Raw genomic sequence first — 23,941 nt, 5'->3', positions numbered from 1 at the left:
CCGCCCTTTCACACCACCTGACAGTCGCTTTTGCTTGTTTGATGGATTGCCACTCCCTTTAAAGTCCTCCTCTACAATATTCCATGCACCTCTACTCTCCTTTCCATTTCCTCTCTTTCCACCTTAATTCAGGCTGTCCTTACCTCTTTGCATGGTTTCTTTGTATATCTCTCTCCCCTACTCTCATCAAACCAGCCTACACACTGTTGTGAGAGTAATCTTCTTGATATACAGGTCCAATAACCCCAATGATCAAAACTCTTCAGTGCATCCCTACTGCCTTCTCAGTAAAGCTCGAACTCCTTGATTTGGCCTTTGGCACCCCCAAGAATCAGGTGCCCACCTCTGCTTCTCTTTCTTCCAGCCACCTTCCTTATCACATTCTACTCCCTCCCACCCCGCTCACCTCTCTGCCACATACTCCTCTGTTCCAGCCAAGCTGGACCTCCCACTGTTCCCTGAAAACATCCTGTGCTCTCTGGGTCACATTGTTCTCTGTGCCTGGAATGCTCTCCCTGCTATTTCCACCTGTCAGCAACCTTCAAGGCTCTGTTCAGCCTCCTCTGTAAAGAACTCAGCTGGAAGTAAGCCTTTCTTCATCTAAACACTTATTACTTTGTACTCTTATGCATTTCTCATAGGTAGAGCAGATAGGTGGTGAAGTGGATAGAGTTCAAATCCAGCCTCAGATACTTAGTAACTGTGTGACCCTGAGCAAGTCACTTAATCTGGTTTACCTCATTTTCCTCCTCTGTCAAATGAGCTGGAGAAGGAAATGGCAAACCATTCCACTATCTTTGCCAAGAAAATCCCAAATGGGATCATGAAGAGTCTGAGACGACTGAAACTACTGAACAACAACCAAAGTTATCTGTGTATCTGTCTGGTCACCACTCCTATATGGAAATTCCTTTCCTGTCTCTCCTGTATCTTAGCAGAGTGCCTTATACATAGTGTTTAATAAGGCACTCAATAAGTGGCATAATGAAAGAATGAATCACATTCTATAATTTAGTCTGGCCAGACATTTGCTTCATTAGTGTGGGGTTCTCCAAATGACCAAAGGTCCACTACCAGTGTAGGTTGGCCACTGTTCAGCGACTCATAGTCTTATGAAAGTTGTCTGGGACACTCAGAGAGTGGTATGGCAAATATGTGTCAGAGGCAAGATTTCTGGATCTTCCTGACTCCATGGCTGATTTTCTGGCTGTTACACAATGCTGCCATGTCGTATCTTGTAATTTCTAAAAAAAAAAAAAAATGCATTGCACAAGTACAGGATGGAGAAACTTTGCTTAATACCTCATATGAAAAGGACCTGAGTTTTTAATTGACCACAGAATCAATGTAAATTTGTTTCTTAACACTGCTGTATTCAAAACAAAAAGCTAAGTAATAGAAGTTGGATGTCCATATCATAATCCCACTCTATTCTACACTGTTCATGTTTTAAGAACATTCTTGCCAAATGAGAATGGGATTACTGGTCTGTTAGACAAGGGGACCCAGGATAAGGAATATTCTGGAAATCCATCAAATGAGGAATAATTGAAGAAAATCAACTGGAAGAAGAAAAGGTTAAGGAGACAAGTGTCAACTTTTTTCGAACATTTGAAGGGCTACTATGTAGTGTTGGGAGTGTAATTGTTCTATAATGCTCCAGAGGGCCAAAGAAAGACCAAGACATGTAAACTGTAGGGAGAAAATTCTCAACTCAGTATTAGGAAGAGCTTTTGAATAATCAGAAGTGCAACAGTGGGAAATGGTTGTCCCATAAGTTGAAGAACTCTCAGTAGAAGTAGGCACACTGGCCTGTTTACTGTTCCTTGCACATGACAGGCTGCCTCTCTGTTTCAGTCCCCTTGCACCTTTGATCCCTCATCCCTGGAATGCACTGACCCCTAGCCTTCATTTCTTAGCATCCTCTCCTTCCTTCATGGCTCAGCTCAAACGCTGGCTTATTCAAGCCTTTCCCATTTCCCTATCCTTCCCCTCAAAGGCCCATCTAAGCTCTATGTGTTTTAGAGGGAATTATTTATAGATAGATAGATGGCCATCTGTCAAGAATGTTCACCCCAGTCTTTGTTTCTGTCAACAACATCAATATCCTCCCAGTAGGCTTGGAACCTCAGAGTCATCTTTGATTCTACCTTCCCCATCATTGTCTATATCCAGTCAGTTGTCGAGTCCTGTCAGATCTGCCAGCGCATCCCTTGTGTCCATTCCTTCTTCTTCACTCATGCAATGTCATCACTCTAATTCAAACCCTTGTTACCTCTCACCTACACTGTTGTAAAAATCTCTCCTACCTGGGTTCTCCATATCCATTCCTTGTCATCTAGATCATCCTTCATCCTTCACTGACGTGGCTAGAGTGGAAGATCAGACAGCAGGAAAACCTGAGTATGACTCTCACCTCTCGCCTCAAATATTAACTTTGTTCATCTGAAACAAGTTACTTAATCTCTCTCAACCTTAGTGTCCTCATGTGTAAAATAGACATAACTAAACAGTCTACCTCACAGGGGTGAGGAGCATAATTTTTGTAAAGCACTTCACAAAACTTACGGCACTGTGAGTTATGCTGTTTCACTCTCGTTTTGTTTGATGGCAGTCCAGTAGAAAGGATCTTAGGATGTCTCACTCCTACTATTTTTTTATGTTACTGTTGGGTTGACTTTTACACAGGTGACTTAAATAACTTCTTTTTGCAGCTGAATGAAAGCACTGAGATAAAAGATCATTTCCTGTAATATCACAATGCATTTTCAGTACAACTCCAATAACAGAGAAGAAGAGTATTGGGTATGATGACATCTGTTAAATGTTATTAAATTTGAATGGATCAGTGTTATGTTTGAGCAATGGTGGGCAAGTTTTGACTTTGATGATGGTTTATTAGTTGAGTTGTCAAGGGTATTTGGAGGTCTCTGTTGTACAGGAATTTATCATCTGTTGGCTTATGGCATATGTAATAGTGGACACCAGATCATGGCTTTCTAGGTGTTTGGGAAGTGCTCAGGAGTTGAATCCTACAGTGAGCTACCACCCCATTTCTCTCATTTCCTTGTATCTCTCTAGTTACTCCATTTCCATGTAAGTTCCATGAGATCAGGACCTCTGTATCTATCAATTCATCAATAAGTCTGAGTTCCTTAAAGATAACCTTTCTGTAGTTTCTGGAAGTAGACAGTGGCCTGGTCTAGTTTCACGATCATAAACCCATATGAAAAACATGAGAAATGTGTGTTTCTGTAAACAAATCCACAGAATAAGTTTATTGTTGTCATCGTTACAGCTACCAAAAAAATCTTCTTGATGCACATTTGACCACATGGCCTTTTTGAAAAAGAAAGTAAACAAACCAAACCAAAACTTCACTAGCTCCCACTTACCTCTAGGATAAAATATTAACTCCATTGTATTTAATGCCTCCCTGAAATTATCTTTTTAGTCTTAGCATCTGCCTGAGTTCAAATGTGATCTCAGACACTTTACTAGCTGTGCAAGTTATTTAACCTCTGTTTACCTCAGTTACCCCAACTGTAAAATGGGGACAGTAGTAGCACCTACCTCTCAAAGTTGCTGTGAGGATCAAATAATGTGACAATTGTAAAATACTGAGAATAGTGCCTGCTATGCAGGAAGCACTATATAAATATTAGCCATCATGATCATCATTATTATTCTTCCTCATGTAGTATATAATCCAGTCAAATTGAAACACAAGCTGTCCCAAAATAATCTCCCTCCTCTGCCCTTTTGCAAAGGTTCTCCTCATGTTTCTGATACCTTCTCCCTTCATCACTCTCTCTTGAAATCCTATTTCTTTCTGGCTCAGCTAAAAGTCTACTTTCTTCATAAAATTAGCCTGAATGTTTCCTTTCCTTTATATATTCCTAGCATGTGGTGTCTGGTTTCCTCCTCTTCCTGATCTCACACACTCGTGTATGTGTGTGTGTGTGTGTGTGTGTGTGTGTGTGTGTGTGTGTGTGTGTGTGTGTGTGTGTGTGTATTGTATCTCTTTGGTACATTGTAAGGTCCTTGAGGGAAGGGGCTGTGAAATCAGCTATGATGCCCCTGCACATCTGGGGCCATCTCCAGATCTCCTGATCTATATCTGCACCAGATGACTCTGGAAGAGAAAGTGAGTCTAGTCTAGTCTAGTCTGGTGACTGTGCACAGCCCTCTCTCCCCGAAATCCAATTCACTTAGCAAGTCAGGGCACCATCTTTCTGATGTCATGGTGCAGTTCAAGAACGAAGAACAGACAATAGTAACAACAACTAGCTTAGACAAGAGGCCCTTAGCTGTCCTGGTTGCTGTCTTTTGGGTACATTATAGTTTATCAATGTTTTCCTCGTCATGACAGAGCTGAGTGCAGGGTGATTGCCACCCCTTTAATCCTTGACATTACTTTCTTTTGATGCAATTTATGGTTGCATTAGCTTTTTTGGCTTCCCTATCCTATTGTTGACTCATAGACCTTGCAGTCCACCAAAATCCCCAGATCTTTTTTAGACAGATTGCTGACTAACCATACCTCCCACATCCTCTACTTGTAAAGTTGATTTTTTTAAAGAAAATCCCAAGTATAAGGTTTACATTTATCTTCATAGCTTTTAATTTTATTAGATTCAGCCTAGGGCTCTAGTCCATATGATTTTGGTTTTTGTTGGTTTTTTTAGATCCCGACTCTTCCCACCCAGTGTGGTGTCATCTGCATGTCTGATTAGCAAGCTTATCTATGTCTTTATCCACGTCACTAATAAAAAATGTTAAAAATGCATAGACTCAAACACAAATCTCTTTGGACTCCACTGGAGACCTACTGCCAAGTTGACATTGAACCATTAATAAATACTCTGAGTCTGTACATTTAAACATTTGCAAATCCACTAGAATTTATAATCAGATAGTCCATATCCTTCCATTTTTTCCCAGAGAATGCTGTGAGAGAATTTGTCAAATGTTTTGCTCAAAATCTATACGTGGTAGATGCTTTATAAGTGCAAGTTGAATTTTGTTGCTGTACAAGGGATTGTTACACAAGGTGAGAGATAAAAGTAGATAATTTCTAAATCAGGGATTCTTAACCTGGGGTTCACAGACACCCCCAAGCAGTTCATGGATAGATTTCAGGGGGGTCTGGTGATTTGAATGAGAAAGAAACTACTTCTTCATTTTCACCATCATTTAACAGAAATTTAGCATTTCCTTTCATTATGAATTTTTCTTAAAAATTGAGACAGGATCCTGTCAGTCATTCAACTACCATTTATTAAGCATCTACTCTGTACCTGGCATTACACAAAGCACTGAGTACAAAGAGTACACTGAGTACAAAGAAAGGCAAAAGATAGTCCCTATCCTTAAGTAGCTCACAGTCTAATGGGGGGGACAACATGCAAACAACCACATACAAATAAGATACCTGTGGGATAAACTGGAGGTGATGTCAGGAGGAAGACACTCAGGTTAAGGAGGAGTGGAAAAGACTTCTTGCAGAGGATGGGGCATTAAGTGAGACTTGAAAGAAGCTAGGATTTGGGGATGAGGAGGAAGAGTGTTCCAGGCATGGAAGACAGCCAATGAAAATGCTCAGAATTGGGACAAATCATCAGAAGATGGCAATGAAAAAGGTAGAAGTGACCCATGTAGTCAAGTGTAGAAAAAACATCTAGAGGGAAAGTGGGATGATTGGTATCACATAGTGGAGAACTTGGTTTTGTTAAGGAGGAAGTCATTGCTTATCTCAAGCACTAGTTTCTACGAGGTGATAAGGTGATTTCAGAGAGCTATAGAAAGAGTAGGTAGAGAGGAAAGAAACATTTGGCTGCAGCAGGACAAGATGGAGGACTGGGGTTGGAAAAGGAGCTGAATGAAGTATGTAGTCAGGCACACATTGAAGGTAAAGGTGAAGGAATGAACCATTCTCCTATAGCTCAGGGAACATCAAGCAGTCAGTCATTGATTTGAGTGCTTACTCAGTTCTCAACCCTGAGTCCAGAGCAATGACTAAGATTTCATCCATAATAGCTCATGTATACTCACTGAATTGGACTTCACGCCCCAAGCCAAGAGTCTGCACTCTCTGGTTCTACTTCTAGTAACCCACGTACTCCTTAGTTCATTGCAACCTGACTTTAGCCTTAACCACTGCCCTGAAACTTTTCATAAAGGTTTCTTATGACCTCTTAATTGCCATAGTCGTAGGCCGTTTTTGTCTCCTCATCCTCTTGGATTCCCTAAAGCACTTAACACTATTTATTACCTGCTTTGGGGCAGCTAGATGGCACAGTAGACAGAATGCTGGGCCTAGAGTCAGGATGACTCATCTTTGTGAGTTCAAATCCAGCCTCAGACACCTCCTGCCTGTGTGACCTAGGCACCTTAACTGTGTTTGCCCCAGTTTCTTCAGATGTAAAATGAACTAGAGAAGGAAATGGCAAACCACTCCATTATCTTTGCCAAAAAACCCCAAATGGAGTCATGAAGAGTAGGCATGACTGAATGACTGAGCTATAAAAGCTTCGCCCATACAAGTCCTAGACCCTCCCTCTAAAAACTCACATTAACACAACAAACACAAAAGCAATCTGCAAATATTAAGGATCAAATATGGAATCTTGGGAGAAAGCTATGGCAAATCTGGACAGCATACTAAAAAAATAGAGGCATCACCTTGCCAATAAAGTCAAAATGGTTTTTCCATTTTGCAATGTATGACTGTAAGAGTTGGACTATACAGAAAGCTGAGTGCCGCAGAATCATGCTTTTGAATTGTGGTGCTGGAGAAGACTTTTGAGAGTCCCTTTGGAAGGCAAGGAGATCAAATCACTTGATACTTAAAGAAAATAATTCAAACTATTCACTAGAAGGTCAAATATTGAAGCTGGAAGCTTAACTATTTTGACCATATGAGAAGACAGGACTCATCAGAAAAAACTCTGATGTTGGGAAGGATTGTGAAGGCAAAAGGAAAAGCGGATGGCAGAGAATAAGATGGATTGATAGTGTCATAGAAATAATGACCATGAGCTTGGACAAATTTCAAAAGATAGTGAAGGATAGAAGGCTGTGGTCCTTGGGGTAATGAAGAGTTGAACACAACTAAACAACAAAATTGTGACATGCTTATCTCTCTGTGTGATACGGTATTCTCATGCTTCTCTCTCTATCTCTCTGACTATATCTTTTCCACATGTTTTGTTGGCTTTTCCTCAAAAATATAGGTCTACTTTTAGTGTTTGTTCTTTGCATCCTTTTTTCACATTCTTTTCTTTGTTGCTCTCTCCTGTTCTCACTGTATCATCTTGAGGTGTATGATCGGTTCCCAGGTCTGTATCAATAGCCTTCACATTTCTCCTGAACTCCAGACCTAGATTCCTTGCTGGGAATCACCATAACTTATTGGCACCTTAAACCGAACACACCAAAACTGAATGCATTATCACTTCCCTAGATACGCCTTACTCCTAATTTCTCTAGTTCTTTTTATGGTACCACCATTTTCCCAGTCATGAAACCTGAGTCATCTTTGAGTCCTGTCTCTTCCTTATCCCTCCCTCATTCTGTCATTTATCAATCCTGTTTCCTATCCTTATAATATCTCCGCCACTTATTTATTTCCTTTCCATTCCTTCCTATGTGACACCTCCTTTGGCTCTGAGCACAGTGTTTTTATTTATTAAGCACTCAGTAGGTGCTTAGTAAATATTTATTTAGTGAATGAATTCTTAATAACCACCATCCTACACTAGTTCTCACTTCTTCTTGCTTGGATAAACCTATTGGAATCGCTTTCTAACTGATCTCCCTACACGCACGCATACACACAGAGACACACACACACACACACACACACACACACACACACACACACACACACACACACACACACACACACACACACACACACACACACACACACACACACACACACACACACACACACACACACACACACACACACACACACACACACACACACACACACACACACACACACACACACACACACACACACACACACACCCCCTCTGATGAAGTCACTCCTGCTCAGAAACCTTTAGTGGCTTGTTGCCTACTAAATTAAATGTAAACTCTGTTGCCTATAAAGGCCTGAATTTACTGACACCAGCCTACGTTATCAATATTATTTCACAATTTTCCCCTTTGATGATCTCTCTGTTCAACATACTGGACTGTTCACTGTATCTCAAGCACAGCTTGTTCTTTTTCACTCTTTTACCTTTTTTCTCATAATTTCCTATATCTGAAATGTATTTTTTTCTTAATCTCTGCCTGCTTCCTGATCCTGCAAGGGTGGACTTATGTGCTACTTCCTCCATCAAGTCTCTAATGCCTCCAATTAGAAGTAATCTCTCCCTTCTCAGTATTTTCTTAATATGGTGTGCTTTTCTTTCATTCTTGTCCTCTTCCCTTCTAGACTGTAAATTATTTGAGGGTAGGGATTAGATCTTATTTAGGGAGGCTAGCATGGTCATTTATTTTGAGGTCTGTTAGCAGACCAAAACCTATAAATAGTTTACAAAACATAGACTATTCATCCAGACCTCAAAATGAATAGTAAATCAAGAGAACATGAGCCACATTCCTGGAGAACACATACTTATCCCCCTTTATCCTTAGAATAATTTGGACTATGAACTCCTCCAAGCATTTATAACCTCAATAGGTAAGGCTTGGACAGCCTCTGCAGCTGGAATGGGTATAAGGGGTGTTGTTGTTCAGTCACATCTGACTCCTCATGATCCTGTGGATCATAGGACACAAGTATTGTCCATAGGGTAGTCTTAGCAAAGATACTGGAATCCTTTGCCATTGGCAAAAAAAAAAAAAAATTGACAGATGGGGTTAAGTGACTTGCCTAGGGTCACATAGCTAGTGAATGTCTGAAGCTGGTTTTGAACTCAAGTCTTTTTGACTCTAAGCCCAGTGCACTATCTCCTGAGCCACCTAGATGTGGGGGTAAAGGGTAGGGGAAGTAAAAACACCTGTATTCAGTTGTGTCCTATCAGTTTTTGGAGCCTTGACCAGGATGTTGACTGTCTTTTTTGCTCTCCTGAGAATCCATCCATGGTTGGCTAGGAATCTAAAACCATTCCTGGCTCTTGGATGCTGCCATTGTAGATTCCTTGCCCCTTGTGACTGTCCTTCCTCCCAGAAGCCTCCATCTCTCATCAGTCGGTAGCTGTTTTGTTGTCATGGCCTCTTAGGAAATATCTTTTCTTTAACTGACTTATCTACTCCTTCCTTCCAGAGGAAAAATAATTGCAGTCCTTGCAAATTATACTAGGTGTGCATGTGCATAGAGGAACACACCACACAGAATCCATTTACTTATGTTTCACATAGATAGTCAAATATAAACTATCCCAGACACAGGGATATTCATAATGTATCTTCCTTATTAGAGCTCCTTGGTACATATAGGTAGAAATTCAGAAGAGGGAGGTAACAGAGGGCTTAAGTCTCAGGAAAAGCTGTTAAAAGAAGAGAGAGGAATTGAACTAGACCTTGAAGAGTGATAGAATTAATAGAGCATTTACCCTGGAATCAGGAGGACTTAAGTTCTGTGTGACCCTGGGCAAGTCATTTAACCCCTCTTGCTGCAAAAAAAAAAATGATCTAACCAAAGAGAAGTAAGGTGGGACCCTTCAGGTGAAGAATGATAACTAAAATATTAAGTGCTGGCAGAGAACTTAGAAATCATGCAGTCCAGCCTTCCTGTTTTTATAGTGGGGAAACAAAGGCTCAGAAATAAAGTCACAGAGGCAGAAGTGAGTGAGTTATATTTAGAGATAGTAAAAGGACCAACTTGTCTAAAAGAGAGATCATGAAACATCTTGAACCCTTGATGTCCTGTAGGCCATGGAGAACTGTTGGAGGTTTTTTTATCTAGGAAAGGTCATAATGAAAATGGTTTTTAGTAAGATTACAGAGTAGATTAGAGAGAGAATCTGGAAGCAAGGGAAAAATCCTACGAGGCTACTATGGTAGCCTAGATATGAGGTGTGAAAGGACCAGACAAAGGCATCAGCTGCAGGGATGAAGAGAAAGGAATGGAGGTGAAATACATTATTTCAGTACTTTAGATGACTCGTGATTTAATCAGTGTGGAGTTCTCCCCAGCTGATGCAGACTGCCTGAATATCAGAGCTTAGAAGAGAACTCTAGACATCCAGCTCACAGATAAATGAGAATTCCCCTTGACCACATCACTGACAAGTGGATATCTGGTGTCTGAAATGTTTTTCTGTAGTGTTGGTCCTTTTACAAAAGATAAAAATTGTGTGTTTGTGTGCATGCGCATCAGCTTCTGATAATCTGAGAAGTGTCCCTGGACTTTTCTATACCTTAATAGACAATTTCATGAGTTGTAGTGACTAGGGAATGCCACTACCTGGTCACCAACCTTCTGACGATCTTAAGCTTAAATAGGCTGATCATCAAATGAAGGCAGCATTTAGGTTCTCAGCTTTCATTGTGTCCCTACTATTAATCAGCAATCATTTATTTAACACCTACTGTATATCAGGCAGGCACTGGGCTAGTTCCCAGGCATACCAAGACAGAAATGGAACAGTTCCTGCTCTCAAAGAGCTTATCTTCCAGCTTGGTAGGGTCTACTCGTTCTTATACTTGGCTAGTAAACCTTTGAAGAACCCTGGCTCACCCTGGCACAGTTAAGAGTCCTACTTACAACTGGAGGGGATGAGGGACACCTAGAAAAGGAACACTTGATAGGACTCAGTGGACAATATTGTATGGAGGACGTTGGTAGGGGTAGGAGAAGAAAGTCAAAGATGACTTTGAAGTTTGGAGCCTGGATGATTGGGACAATGAGAAGGAATTGGGTGGTAGACCATTTTGAGAGTAGAAGACGATGAATCTAATTTTAGATCTGCTGAGTTTTAGGTGACAGCCAGGCCTCAAGCCCATTCTAAGTCTAGGGATTGTTCCTCTTCTCTTCCCTGAGACATGAAACAGAAGATATTAACACCTTAATGCTTAAACACCTGAAGCATTGTGACTTAGGGGAAAGAACGTTGGATTTGCAGTTAGAGAAATTGGATTAGAATCCGAGCTTTGCTGCTTCTTACCTCTGTGATATTGAACAAGTTACTTAAATCCTTTAGGCCTCAGTTTCCTCATCTGTAAAATGAGGTCATTGGACTAGATGACTTATGAGGACATTCTTCAGTCATGAACCAGTCCCTTCCAGTCCTCTGATATGTGTGAGCCCCAATGCTGAAATTTCCCTACATTGATGTTTTCATCTGTTTCATTTAAACTTTGTGTTCTTTGCCAAAGCCTGGACTGTGGTCTTTGTTACAGGAATGAAATTGAAGGGAAATTGATGTATGAAATTGCTTGAGCCAAGGATTGTCAAATAAAAAGGTTTCTTGTAGTGTCATGTTTTTATGGACAACTCTTTCCTTTGCATAGGTGTCCAGCAGGCTTCCTGGGGGAGTATTGCCAGCAGCTGGATCCCTGTGACAGGACCAAATGCCAGAATGGAGGGACCTGTGTGGCTCTGGCCATGCAGGGGAAAGCCACGTGCCGCTGTGCACCAGGCTTCACGGGTGAGGACTGCCAGTACTCCACCTCCCACCTGTGCTTTGTCTCCCGTCCCTGCCAGCATGGAGGCACTTGTCAAATGCGTAGCCGAGACACCTATGAATGCATCTGCCCACTGGGCCGTACAGGTAGGGATTGGGACTCAGGTCAGTGCCTCCTTCACTCTTGATGGGAGGCTATCCCTTGTCTTTGATGGTTCTTGATGTCTATTCTTAAAGACTTCCCTTAGAATAGGTGGTCTATGGGATATTTTCTTCCACCTGTGCCAAAGATACATACCTGCTTCCACTCTGGCCTTTTAAGAGAGAGAAATGATGAAGGAATGGCTGAGGAACCTGGCAGGAATGTGATGTGTCTGAATGATTTGCCCTTCAGAAATTGAAATACAGAGAATTCATCATCCCAAGACCAGGAGCACAGCTGTCCCTCATTCTTCTCTCTACCTTAGCTCAGTCACTAAAGGACAATTCATTGTTCTTACCACTAGAAAAGAAGAGGTGTATATATAAGGAAGGCAGGACGGGAGTGTGGGAGCCTAGATCATTGCCTTTCTTCTGGCACAGCTCTGGATTTTCCTTTTCCTTCTCACTTTGGGCAAGTGAGCCAAAATTATCCATGTCCCTCAGCCAGACTTGTAGATGAAGTTGTGATTAGGGTTTGGGCAAACCTTTCTAGATAAAGCTGTTTCTCAGAGAGTGTTTGTTTTTAAGAAGAGCTCACTACTTCTTCTTTCCTTCCTAATAAAAGGAAGTATCTAAAGAGTACGCGTATTGCCACACACCTCAGCAAACGTCATCATTGCGAGAGCAGTATGGTGATGTGCAAAGAGCATTGGACTTAAAAGCAGGGGAACTGGATTTTGGTCACTGATTAGCTGTGTGACCTTCTGTAAGCCTTGTAATCTCTCTGAGTCCCCATTTCCCTGTGTATAAAATAATAGTGACTACCCTGCTGATTTTACAGGGTTACCATGGGGAATTAAAGAGAGGGCAGAGAAACAGAGAGACAGAGACAGAGAGAGTGAGAGAGAAAAAAGAAAGAAAGAATGAGAGTAAGAATGAGAGAGACAATGAGAGACACAATCAAAGACAGAGATAGAGAGCGAGAATGAGAAAGACAAAGAGAGAGAGAGAAGAGAGAAAGAGTGAGAAAGAAATTATTAAGGGCTTAACAAATGTCCACCACAAACTCCTCATGCTGAGGAAGTGACCCTAGCATTTAGTCAGTCAATTAACAAGCATTTTTTAAGCACGTACTGTGTACTTGGGCACAGACATATGTGCTGAATAGAGGCTATAAAGAAAGCCAAAAACCTGTCCCTGCTCTTAAGGAATTCCCAATTTAGTGAGGAGACAATAGGGAAACAACTATATCATATGATAAATTAGAGATGATTGACAGAAGAAAGGTGCTAGCATTCAGGGAGCTCCAGAAAGACTTCCTGTAGGTGGTGGAATCTTGAATGAAGCCAAAGGACAGCGAAAGGAGATGCCTGGCATTGGGAGATGGCTTGTCTTATGGGAGGAGTAGGGAGTAGGGAGGCAAGTGTCACTGGATTGCAGAGTACATGGGGAGTTATAAAGCTGCTGGAATAGAAAAGGCCAAGCTCTGAAAGGTCCCACCATGTTGGAAAAGACTCTGAATTTAGACCTAGTGACAAGTGCAAACATCCCTATCAGGAGAAGGTTAAAGGACCCCATCATGGCCATCAGGGAGTGATTTTATTTTTGCAACTCATGAAGACTCTCTATTGAGGCTTAGTAGGTTTGTGGGCTTCATCAGCAGGGAACAGTGTCAGTATTGGTGAAATCCTAGATCTTTGAAATTTGAAGAACAAAATTATTATTTAATTAGTCCATGCCCTCCCCTGATGCTGTAACTATTGGGGCTCCTACTAAGTTAACCTACAATAGTAACTACCCCCCTTGTCTCAGAGCTCCATGGTCTTTGTTGGTGAATTCTGATCATTCTGCTGAGATTGCCTTAGTACTTTGGAACACTTGTGTGCAAGGAGGCATTTGAAGGATGCTTAGTCTTAGACTGGGTTTCCAAAGGTGCTTTTGATATCTGCTGGTTGAAGAATTTGGTGCATCCCTTTGTCAGCTAACAAGGTGTGTTTGGTATTGAGAATAGAGTTGGGGAATGGTAGCCTGGAAGAACCCTATTTTTGTCAGGTTGCTAAGTGTGACTATCCTTCCCACAGGAAAGCATTGCCAGTGGATAGACGCCTGCTTGTCTCAGCCGTGTGCAAACGGGAGCACTTGTTCCACAATAGCCAACCAGTTCTCCTGTAGCTGCCCAGCGGGCTACACAGGACAGAGATGTGACACTGACCTGAATGAATGTGAAACACCCGGGCGCTGCCAACATGGTGGCACATGTCTCAACCTGCCAGGTTCTTACCAGTGCCAATGCCCACAGGGTTTCACTGGGCAGCACTGTGATAGTCCCTATGTGCCATGTGCACCCTCACCATGTGTGAATGGAGGGACCTGCCGGCAGACTGGTGACTTTACCTTCGAATGCAACTGCCTGCCAGGTAAGGAGCTGTTAGAGCCCCCTGGGTCTGGAGAGATATCAACTGAGGGTGGGATTGGGTGGGGCTCAGCCCATATCAGGGAAGGAGGCTCCCTGTCATGGAAAAGGGGAAGTATAAAGATTATGATTAATGATGTTACAGTGGGGGGGGGGGTGAGGAAAGCATTTTTATGGACACTTTATGGTGGATAAATCAACATAAGATAATTTACCATGTCAGTATTTATGGTGATGGGTGACTAGGAAATTTTTTATTGCATGTTTTAAAGAGAAAGTTGGGGAATAGAGTTCTGGGAAAGGGGCAGGCATGGGAAAAGAGTAAAGGATATATCTGAAGACAGCATTGAATATTAGACACATCTGTTTATTGACAGAATCCCACTATACATTTCTATACACATACCCCTACCCACTCCTAACATTTAAGAAGTTGCAATTAGGTATACAGGGTATACAATTAGGTATGTAAAGAAGTCAGGGGTCTTAATGTACCTTTGGAAATGAGGAAGAAATAAACTTTGAAGAATCTTGTTTGAATAATTAGAATGTCAGAAACTGAGGATTTTAACTGGAGCTGGAGAATAAGCAGCTGGAACAGATGAATTGCTAAGCAACAACAATCCTGTTTTTATACAAGTGTCTTAGTAATACAAAAAAAAACAAAAGAAAGAAAACTGCAGGGGAGGAAAATCTGTGAAGTAAGCAGAACTGCCTAAAAAAAAAAAGTTCTCTCCCCTGCTTTCCAGAGGGAGTTGGAAACACTTAAATTCTATGAATACCCTTTACTCTCAGAAGTGAATGGGAAGGAAGAAAGGTTTTTCCATTTGAAAGCCACAGGTTTTGAAAATATTTTTCAATTTGGGTTGAATGATTATGGATTTATATTCATCTAAAAACCTTCCTAATAATTATATGCTATTTTAGAGCTTAATCTGTTTTTATTCTCAATTTTCTTACATTCAAAAGGCAGGGAATGTATTCACATTGGCCTCTGAATAAATGTGACTCGTTAGTGTGTGCTAGTACATCATTAATAGGGACAGCTGGGTGGCACACTGGACCTGGAGTCAAGAAGACTCATTTTCCTGAGTTCAAATCTAGCCTTCGAAAATTTTTCCTAACTGTATTACCCTGGGCAAGTCACTTAACCCTGTCTGCCTCAGTTTCCTCATCTGTAAAATGAGCTGGAGGAGGGAATGGCAAACTACTCCAGTATCTTTTCCAAGAAGACCCCAAATGGGGTCACAAAGAGTCAGACACTGAAAATGAAAAACAACTGAACAACAACACACTATTGATAATGACATTACTGTAAATCATAAAAGTAGACATTGTGGCTTAGTAGATTGTCACTGGACTTGGAGTCAAGAAGATCTGGGTTCAGATCCTGACTTAGACTTTGTGACCCTGGTGGGCAAGTCACTTAACTTCTCTGCATCACAGTTTCCTTTTTTTTTTTTTTAAATAGGGGCTGAGATTTGAGGTCCTTTATATCTCTAAATTATGAATACACATTAATAAAGCGTCTTAAGGTATGCAAAGTTATTTCCTCACAATAAGCCTTCCAGAAGGGCTATCGTGTTCTACAGATAATAAAATGGCGGCTTTAGAAGATTGAGTGACTTGACTCCATGGTCACACGATCTTATGACTTATTAATCATTCAGTCAACAAGGTTTTATTAAGCACCTACATGTGCCAGCCTGTCAGTACCTGAGGCTGTATCTGAACCCCAGTTTCATGGGTCCTGCCCTCTTTCCACGATCCCACAGTCTTTCAGTGAACATCATGCTTACAGAAAGGATCATTTCAAGGAAATCATTAGTCTTCACACCTTTCTTTTGTTAGTATTTTAAGGGTTAAGGAAATAATCTGAATGTGAACATTTTGCTTTTCTATATGTTCTGGCATTTGGATATATCAGAAGTCCAAAGGGCCTAATGATTGAGTTTAAATGTGATGTTGTATAAACCTTCACGAGGGAGGGGGAAGAAAAGCTCTTTCACTTTGTAGAAAATGCCTTTTAACAGTTGCCTAGAGCCAGGGGCTTGACTTGGCAGTGAGACAATGCCAGGAAGTCAGAGAAGTCAATAAAGGAAGTTTTTTTAGCTAGGAGAGAGTGATTATTCACTGAAATTCTCTGCATTGTTATCCATCAGTGAGGATAAGGACCTTAGGGAATTCTGAGAGTGTGTACAGGAAGGGATCTATCAAACCAGAATAATACATTCTCCAGAAAAAAAAGGAAATCACTCGGTGTTCAGCAAGAGATAAGATGCCTGGCCTATTCATAATAATAATAACAACAACACATATATAATGCCTTGTTTTAATTACTATATTCCAGTTGCTCCTCATGACCACCCTACAAGGTTGGTAGTGCAAGTACTTTCAGTCTTGTTTTATAAATAGCAAATCTGAGGCTCTTAGATGTTGACTTACTCCTGTAGGTTAGAAGCAGGGGGAGCATCAGAGAGGGCTGTGGCCTGAGTTCAGACACTTATTAGCCTTATGACCTTAAGCAAGACTCTTAACCTCTGTTTGCCTCAGTTTCTTCAACTATAAAGTGTGTAAAACCTGCAGATCAAATGAGATATTATTTGTAAAGTGCTAAGCACAGTCCATGGCACATGGATCCTATAAAGATGCTAGCTGCTATCACTGTAGCATCTATAATTGCTAGGTCTCAAACCGAGGTCATCTGATTCCAAGGGTTCACTATATCATACTAGGTCAAGTAATAAGGAGACCAAAATTCTCTTCCTGGCTCTCTGTTTACCATCTCAAGCAAGTCATTTATCCTCATTGGTGAAGTAAGAGAAGTAGGGAGTTAGAGAAGTGACACATCTGAACTACTTCTCTGGGGTGTTTTGAGTTTCAGTGAAATGTCAAGTCCTTTTAACCTATTGAGGGAAAAGGCAAATTTGTGGCCCCGTTTGGGGTTTTTTTGGCAGAGATACTGGAGGGGTTTGCCATTTCCTTCTCCAGCTCATTTTATAGGTGAGGAAACTGAGGCAAACAGAGGTAAGTGATTTGCCCAGGGTCACACAGCTAGTAAGCAACTGAGGTCAGATTTGAACTCAGGCCTTCCTGACTCCAGGCCTGGTGCTGTATTTGGCTATTATCAGAGAAACTATCCTTGAGTACATATAGATCAACTATTGCCTTATGATACTAGCTAGGCACTGTAGTTAAAAATAAAAAACGGGGAAAATAGTTAAATCCACCTGGTCCCCATCTTGCAGGAGCCTGTGACTTAAACCAGGATGTTGCCCTCTACTGCAAACCAAAATATGATGCCGGAAACCCATGAATAATTATATTTTTTGCACAATTTAAGACTTTGGGACTCACAGTTCATATGTCTAGGAATGTATGGGTGGGGTTAGAAAATAATTCTTAGTCAGGGAAGGCGGAATGGTGAAATGCTTGGAGAAGGCCCCTATTATTCAGCACCATTTCTTCCCCCAAAGAAGTAGACTTGAGTTGGCTTTTAAAAAGAGACATGTTAAGTATCCATAAGTACTCTTCTTTAAGTGTTATTATCACATTTAAAATGGGGAAACTGAGTCATCAGTAGATAAAGTGACTTGTTCAGCTAGTGAGCATGAAACTGACAGCTACTTGGTTAGTGACCTACTCCACAGACCTGTGTGGATTGTCCACTTAATTTCTTCCTATGTGAAATGGAAAGACCCTGGACCTGAGGTGGAATCCCAGCTCTGCCATGGACCATCCACATGACCTTGGGCAGGTTCACTTTCCCTTTCTGGGTCTTCTTACCTGTGAATTGAGGGTTTTCAGTGAAGTAGCTTCCTAGCTCGGTGGCTAGCATGTAGCAACTATTTAATACATGCTTGTTGATTGATTTGAAGGTCTTTTCTAGCATCAGGTCTATGATCTTCTGGTCTAATGACATGAATACACAAACCAATTATCACTGAATTGATAATGCTTTCCTCCTGCAACTTTTCCGGCAAAGAATAAAGGTATCCATGGTCACTTAGCTCATAGTTCTTAAGAGCTAGAACAGATCTTGGATCTCTTTTTGTCTAATCCCTTCATTTTACAGATGAGAAAACTGAGATCCACAGGGGTTAATTGACTTGACTTCAGGTCAACGTCACATAAGCAGTAAGTATTAGCTGTGGGATTTAGATCTGGGTCCTCTGGCTCAGAATCCAGAACCCATATACTGTGTTGACTTCATTAGAGAAATATTTCCTGGGAGGGAAGAGACATCAAACATATTTATAAAAATTTGGAGTTTCTTTAGCATAAAATGTAGCCTTTGAAGACTCTAAGACTAGGGGGAATAAGAAGGTCCTTAAGGGGCAGAAAAGTGGAATCTACTCCAGCAGGTGAAAGCAGCTGTGAACATTTCAGACCTTTCATGAGTTAGCATTATATAAACTCCTTAACAGAAACCTGAATGTGTGTGTACTGAGGAGTGGCACCCAGCCAGTGAAGGTTTATCATAAGAACACAATAGAACACTAGCAAAAATTATCAAATCATCAACTCCCAATATTATTGGGTCAGGGCCAGTTGGAGAGAAAACTGGGTAAGGGTGGTTTTGTGTGTAGGTGTGTATTTCAATGAAGCAGCACAAGTCATCACAAAATCTTGGGCTGTTTTTAAATCTATTGGCTGTCTCTTGAGAGTTGACAGTTGAATTGGGTAGCCTTGAGTACATTTTTCCCCTCCTTTTGCCACACCTCTTCATTCCTCTTCTCTTTCATGTGTTCTTCTAAATAGGAACCTAAGGGGTGGACCTTCCCCCTTTTCCCTGATAACCACTATCTTTGCACCTAGCACACTGATGATTATTGATTATCCTTTGGTCATTAAAATAAGAACTGAGCACATTTTGTGGGTTTAGTGACTGCTCTGTTACTGCTAGGATTAAGCATTATTTGGTTTTGTTTTTTTGGCATTATCTGAATTTTGACATCCTCCAAGGTGAATGCCTCTGTGGCCATGGCACCCTGCTTTGATAAACCACTCCAGCTTTGGGGCAAGATTCCATGATGGGGAGGGAGATCACAGTATATTTGAGGATGCTCCTTGGAACTGGAAGGCAAGACCTTCTTACCTGATGTTCCTCAAAATCCTGTCTAAGGAATTGAAAGTTTGGGAGAAAATACACTTCCAACTATACTCAGGATTATTTTGTCATCCATTGTTCTCTTGTAAATTTTTGGAAAAGTAGACCCAGTAGATAAATATATGATGAGAGCTAGCTAAGAAGAAAAACAGTAGTAGCAAGCATGAACCATTAGGCTAAATCCTACGATCCTGTAATCTAGGCAACAGTTACTTTTGTACCAGTTCTCTAGTTTTTTTACTATAAATTTGCTTATTCCTTGAGGCCTTTCACTCAAAACCTTTGCAGTTCTGTCACCTTTGTCAATAAGAGACCCTTTAGAGAACCCCAACTGGGTAATCTCTCTTTTATTCTACCAGCTCATTCCACAGGTACACACCCACCAAACTCAAGAATGAAGGTGAGTTGGCTTCTAAAAGGGATGTACTAATTTCTGGAATTATAGGTACAGAAGAGTTTTCTATCTCTTTCTTCCCTACACCCTTCTTACTTCCCTCTGCTGTCATCATTTAGCAAATCTGCCCACATTAGTATGATAGTAGAATTTTGAACCATACGTCTCAAATTATTTCTTCTTACTTATCCTTTTAAGGACTTCATTTGGCTTGAGTTAATATGACCCTGCTACTGTGCCAATGTGATCCTCCCAATGAACCTGACACACCCAGCTGTTCCTTAGCCCCTTTAACCTCCCCATCTAGAAACTTGTCATCTGTAAAATGTAGAAAGAGGAAGCGACATGACCCTAGTGGATGGGAGGGCAGGCTTCAAAGCCACTTAGTCTTGAGTTCTGATCCTTCTTCTGACACATACTAACGCCCCAGGCAACTCTCTAAGACTCCAAATTACAGGTGAGATGACAGAGTCTGTAAGAGTGGAGGGACTTTCCATACCAAGGAGTTCCCCACATCAAATGAAGTCACAGATTTGGACCAAAAGAAAAAAAAGTAGGAGTAAAGCTGAGTGATTGCTGAGTGCTTCCAGATCTAAAATTCTATGATTCTAGGAAATGTTTGTATAGATAAGACCTTTTAAAAGACCTTTTAAATGTAGGATTGAGCCTCCTACTCCTAAATGTAGGAGTGGTTGTATTGAGTGTTGCTGTGGTTTATAAATTTTTCAGTTTGTTAAGGCAACTATAATATAGTGAAGTAAGAGATTTTTCTAGTGGCCTGGAATAATTGAGCTGGAAAGGACCTGAGCAGCCATCTAATCTAGCTCAACTCCCTTGTTTTACAGATGAACAAACTGAGGCTCACAGAGGTCAACTGAATTGCTTGTTGTCATATAGTTAGTAAATGATAAAGTTAGGATTTGAACCCAGATTCTATCTAACTCTTACATCCAGTACTGGTTTATAGTACTTGTGTGAAAAGGCTTTATAAATCCTAAGGCTTTTCCTCTATAGGTTAGTTGTTAGTGTTGTTATTTTTATTGTTAGATTAAAGTCACAAGTTTGATTTCCTATCAAGATTTATTATCTTGCTTCTCACTGTTGGCCAGACAACAGCCTTGTAGCAGTTGGTTAGCTCTGTGTATTACTAACTAGGCAGTAGCTCAGTATAAATCCCAGGGCTGGGTAAACCCATTGCCCTTTCTGGAAAAATGCCACAAAACTCAATGCCCTGCTGCTGGTAGGTTAATAGACCCATGTCTCTAATGATTCCCATTAAATGTGGAATAACACAAGAGACTTTTCAGTTGTCTAAAGGATTATCGTCCCCTTTTTATAGCATTCCTGTCCTTGAATAGACTAAATGTGATCAAGCATTCCATTCAATTATGTATGAGATCATTTTTTTAAAAATGGGACCCCCAAAATAATCTAGTAGCCTTGGTCATACTTAGTACATCATTATGGTGTTCCTAGAGGAACATCATTCTGTTGAGTCATTATTTCCAGTTTCATTTAAATCCTTAGTTTCACAGAGAGTGATTTCTTTTCGTCTCCACCCAAATTATCTGGCAAGTGTTATTTTGTGTGGTTGCTGTTGAAAAAAAAAGACAAGCTTGCTGGGCCTAGGGTGGAGTAGCATAGGCATAGAACTCATAGCTTGTAATGGAGATGAGTGTGTGTGTGTGTGTGTGTGTGTGTGTGTGTGTGTGTGTGTGTGTGTGTTCGTCCTTCATTGCTGAAGAAGACCATGCCATCAGAAAAATGATGACATGACTTGCACTTGACTTTGTTTTGAGTGAGGGAGAGCTGTACAGGTCACCAGCCTCACTTCTCCTCCAGAGCCATCTGAATTCAGTGACCAGATATTCATCAGGATGACTGGAGATGACCCAGGATGAGGAAATTGGGGTTAGATGACTTGCCCAAGGTCACACAGCTAGTGAGTGTCAAATGTCTGAGGTGAGATTTGAACTCAAGTCCTCCTGACTCCTGCACTGGTGCTCTATCCACTGCACCACCTAGCTGCCCCTTGTAATAGAGATAAAGAATGAAAGTACAAGCAGTGATTTGGGAGGCTAAATATCATGACTGACCCCCGGTGGATTTTGTCTTAAAAGTTAGTGAGCCATTGATCTTGAAGCTTGTTGGTTTTGGATTATATCAGTCAAGGAGGGACCCAAATCTTAGTTCCAGAAATAGGTGGAAGAGGAGCATACCCCCAAAGGGAACCACAGTGGGACCACCAGAAGCAATCAGTGGATAGTGTAGCTGTTAAGAGGAGGGTGGGCATGATCTGCTCTGCTAAAGCAAAGAGCAAAATAGAGAGGAGAGGAAGGAGTCATTTAGGGGGAGAAAAAGGAAAATGAATTTAGAATATTGGTACATTTAATGGACATAATGAAACCCTTCTTGAGTGGATTCTAATAAAAAAGAATTTAATTATGACAGCTCTGTTATCTTACCTGCTTTTCTTCCTTCTCTTTCCCCAATTCCAGTGACTGACGTGAAGGAAAAAAATTAGTGGATATGTGTTTTTAAAATATTACAAGTGAAATCCTAGTACCTGGAAAAGTTCACATTCAGGATTTTATCCTGTGCAAGTAAAATGGGAATCAATAGGTGTTCCAATGGAGCTTTGAAACCTGTGGAGGTGAGGGACTGCAGTGAGGGAATTATACATACACAGTATGTAATATTTGCCATATAGAAGAATGAGCATGGGTGAGAGGTTTCTGGTTGATGGTTCTTGGTCTGAGCATAGACTGAGAGCTGCAAGAGACCCCTTATTTTACAGTTGAGGAAATTGAGCAGAACCTGCTGGCTGATCAACTTTGGATCAGAACCTTTGGCAGATCACCATTTCCCTGCGTGAATGATTAACCTTTTTTGGTATTGTTCCTCTTATATCAGGTTTTGAAGGGAATACTTGTGAGAAGAATATTGATGACTGTCCAAACCACAATTGTCAAAATGGTGGAGTTTGTGTAGATGGGGTCAATACTTACAACTGTCGCTGTCCTCCTCAATGGACAGGTAAGTATAATGTGCCATAGATGTGATGAGACCAGAAGGGCATTGGTGGTGGCACCAGGAATGTTTCTGATGAAGGTATTGATTGATATATGACCTTCAGCAATTGACATTGAGTGGCTGAAAAGCCAGTTTGTGGCCTGTGTCTGAAACCCTTTCATCTCTTACTTACTCAACTCATTACTATAGGGTACATTTCTATACCTCAAACTTAAGATGTTGACCTGTTCTCAACTATTGGGAGATAGTTCAAATTATATTTTTCAGTCGATACTGATCAAGCACTCACCATTTACTGAGCACTATGACACAAGAGAATATATTAGGGACATGGTCCCTGGCATCTAACAGCTTATTGTCTTGTTCATGAAATAAGTCATATACACATTTAACATTTATGAGTCAGATAATGATGAGATATCATCAAGTTGTCCAAATGCATTGTATGAACAGTAAGTTTTTGTAGGATTTCAGAGAATCGGTTTATCAATCAGCAAGCATTTGTTAAGCTGTATTCTAGGCACTATTCTGGGTTCTAGGAATACCATCAAATATGGAATAGTCCTTGACCTTAAGGAACTTACATTCTGTTGTGGGACTTAGACAAGGAGACCAATTAGAAGACCATTGGATTAAAACAGGAAAGAAGGGATAAGGGCCTGAATTAAGTGACTTAAGTAGAGGGGAGCAAGATGGAGGTAAGCCATCTTGGAAAAGATGTATTTGGCAACTTTATTGGGTGTATAGAGTGAGGGAGAGCAAAGAGTTCTGAGAATCCTGGTGAGTTTGTAGACCTGAAAAGCTCGAAAGAGTATGGTGCCCTCAGAAGAAACTGGGAAGTTTGGAAGAAGGTCAAGGTTTGGGGACAACAGAATGAATCCTGCTGACGTCGGGCAGGTGCTATTTCATTTCTTTCCATAACAGTAATTGCCATGAGCTAGCATTTATGTAGGACTTTAAAGTTTGCAGAGCACTTTAGAAATATTATCTCCTTTGAGCTTCACAACAACCCTGATAGGGGGGTTAGATGCTCGCCCCATTTTACAGATGAGGAAACTAGGCAAACAGGGTGAAGTGACTTGCCCAGGGTCGCATTTGAACTCATCTTTCTGATTCCAGGTCTAGCTCTCTTTCTCTGTGCGTTATGGTGCCACCTAATCATCTATATTGTGTAGTGTAAAGTGCAGTTCACATATGCTTTCTATCATTACTTATGTGATACTACCCATCACCCTTTGTCTATTCACCTTGCCTGTTGTAGC

General features: G+C 41.0%; 1 protein-coding gene across 1 annotated transcript in view; it reads left to right on the top strand.

Moving 5' to 3' along the window:
- NOTCH2 (notch receptor 2) overlaps positions 1-23,941 on the top strand; it is a 179,877-nt gene that overhangs the window by 82,955 nt on the left and 72,981 nt on the right. Inside the window, exons 3-5 of the mRNA XM_072644543.1 lie at positions 11,476-11,735; positions 13,811-14,146; positions 22,560-22,682. Coding sequence (XP_072500644.1) covers positions 11,476-11,735; positions 13,811-14,146; positions 22,560-22,682 — 719 coding nt within the window. The remainder of the gene's footprint in view (positions 1-11,475; positions 11,736-13,810; positions 14,147-22,559; positions 22,683-23,941) is intronic.

Source organism: Notamacropus eugenii, chromosome 2 (genome assembly GCF_028372415.1).
Source record: "Notamacropus eugenii isolate mMacEug1 chromosome 2, mMacEug1.pri_v2, whole genome shotgun sequence".
In the NCBI taxonomy this organism is placed as follows: Eukaryota; Metazoa; Chordata; class Mammalia; order Diprotodontia; family Macropodidae; genus Notamacropus; species Notamacropus eugenii.
This window is presented reverse-complemented; position numbering and strand designations above follow the sequence as displayed.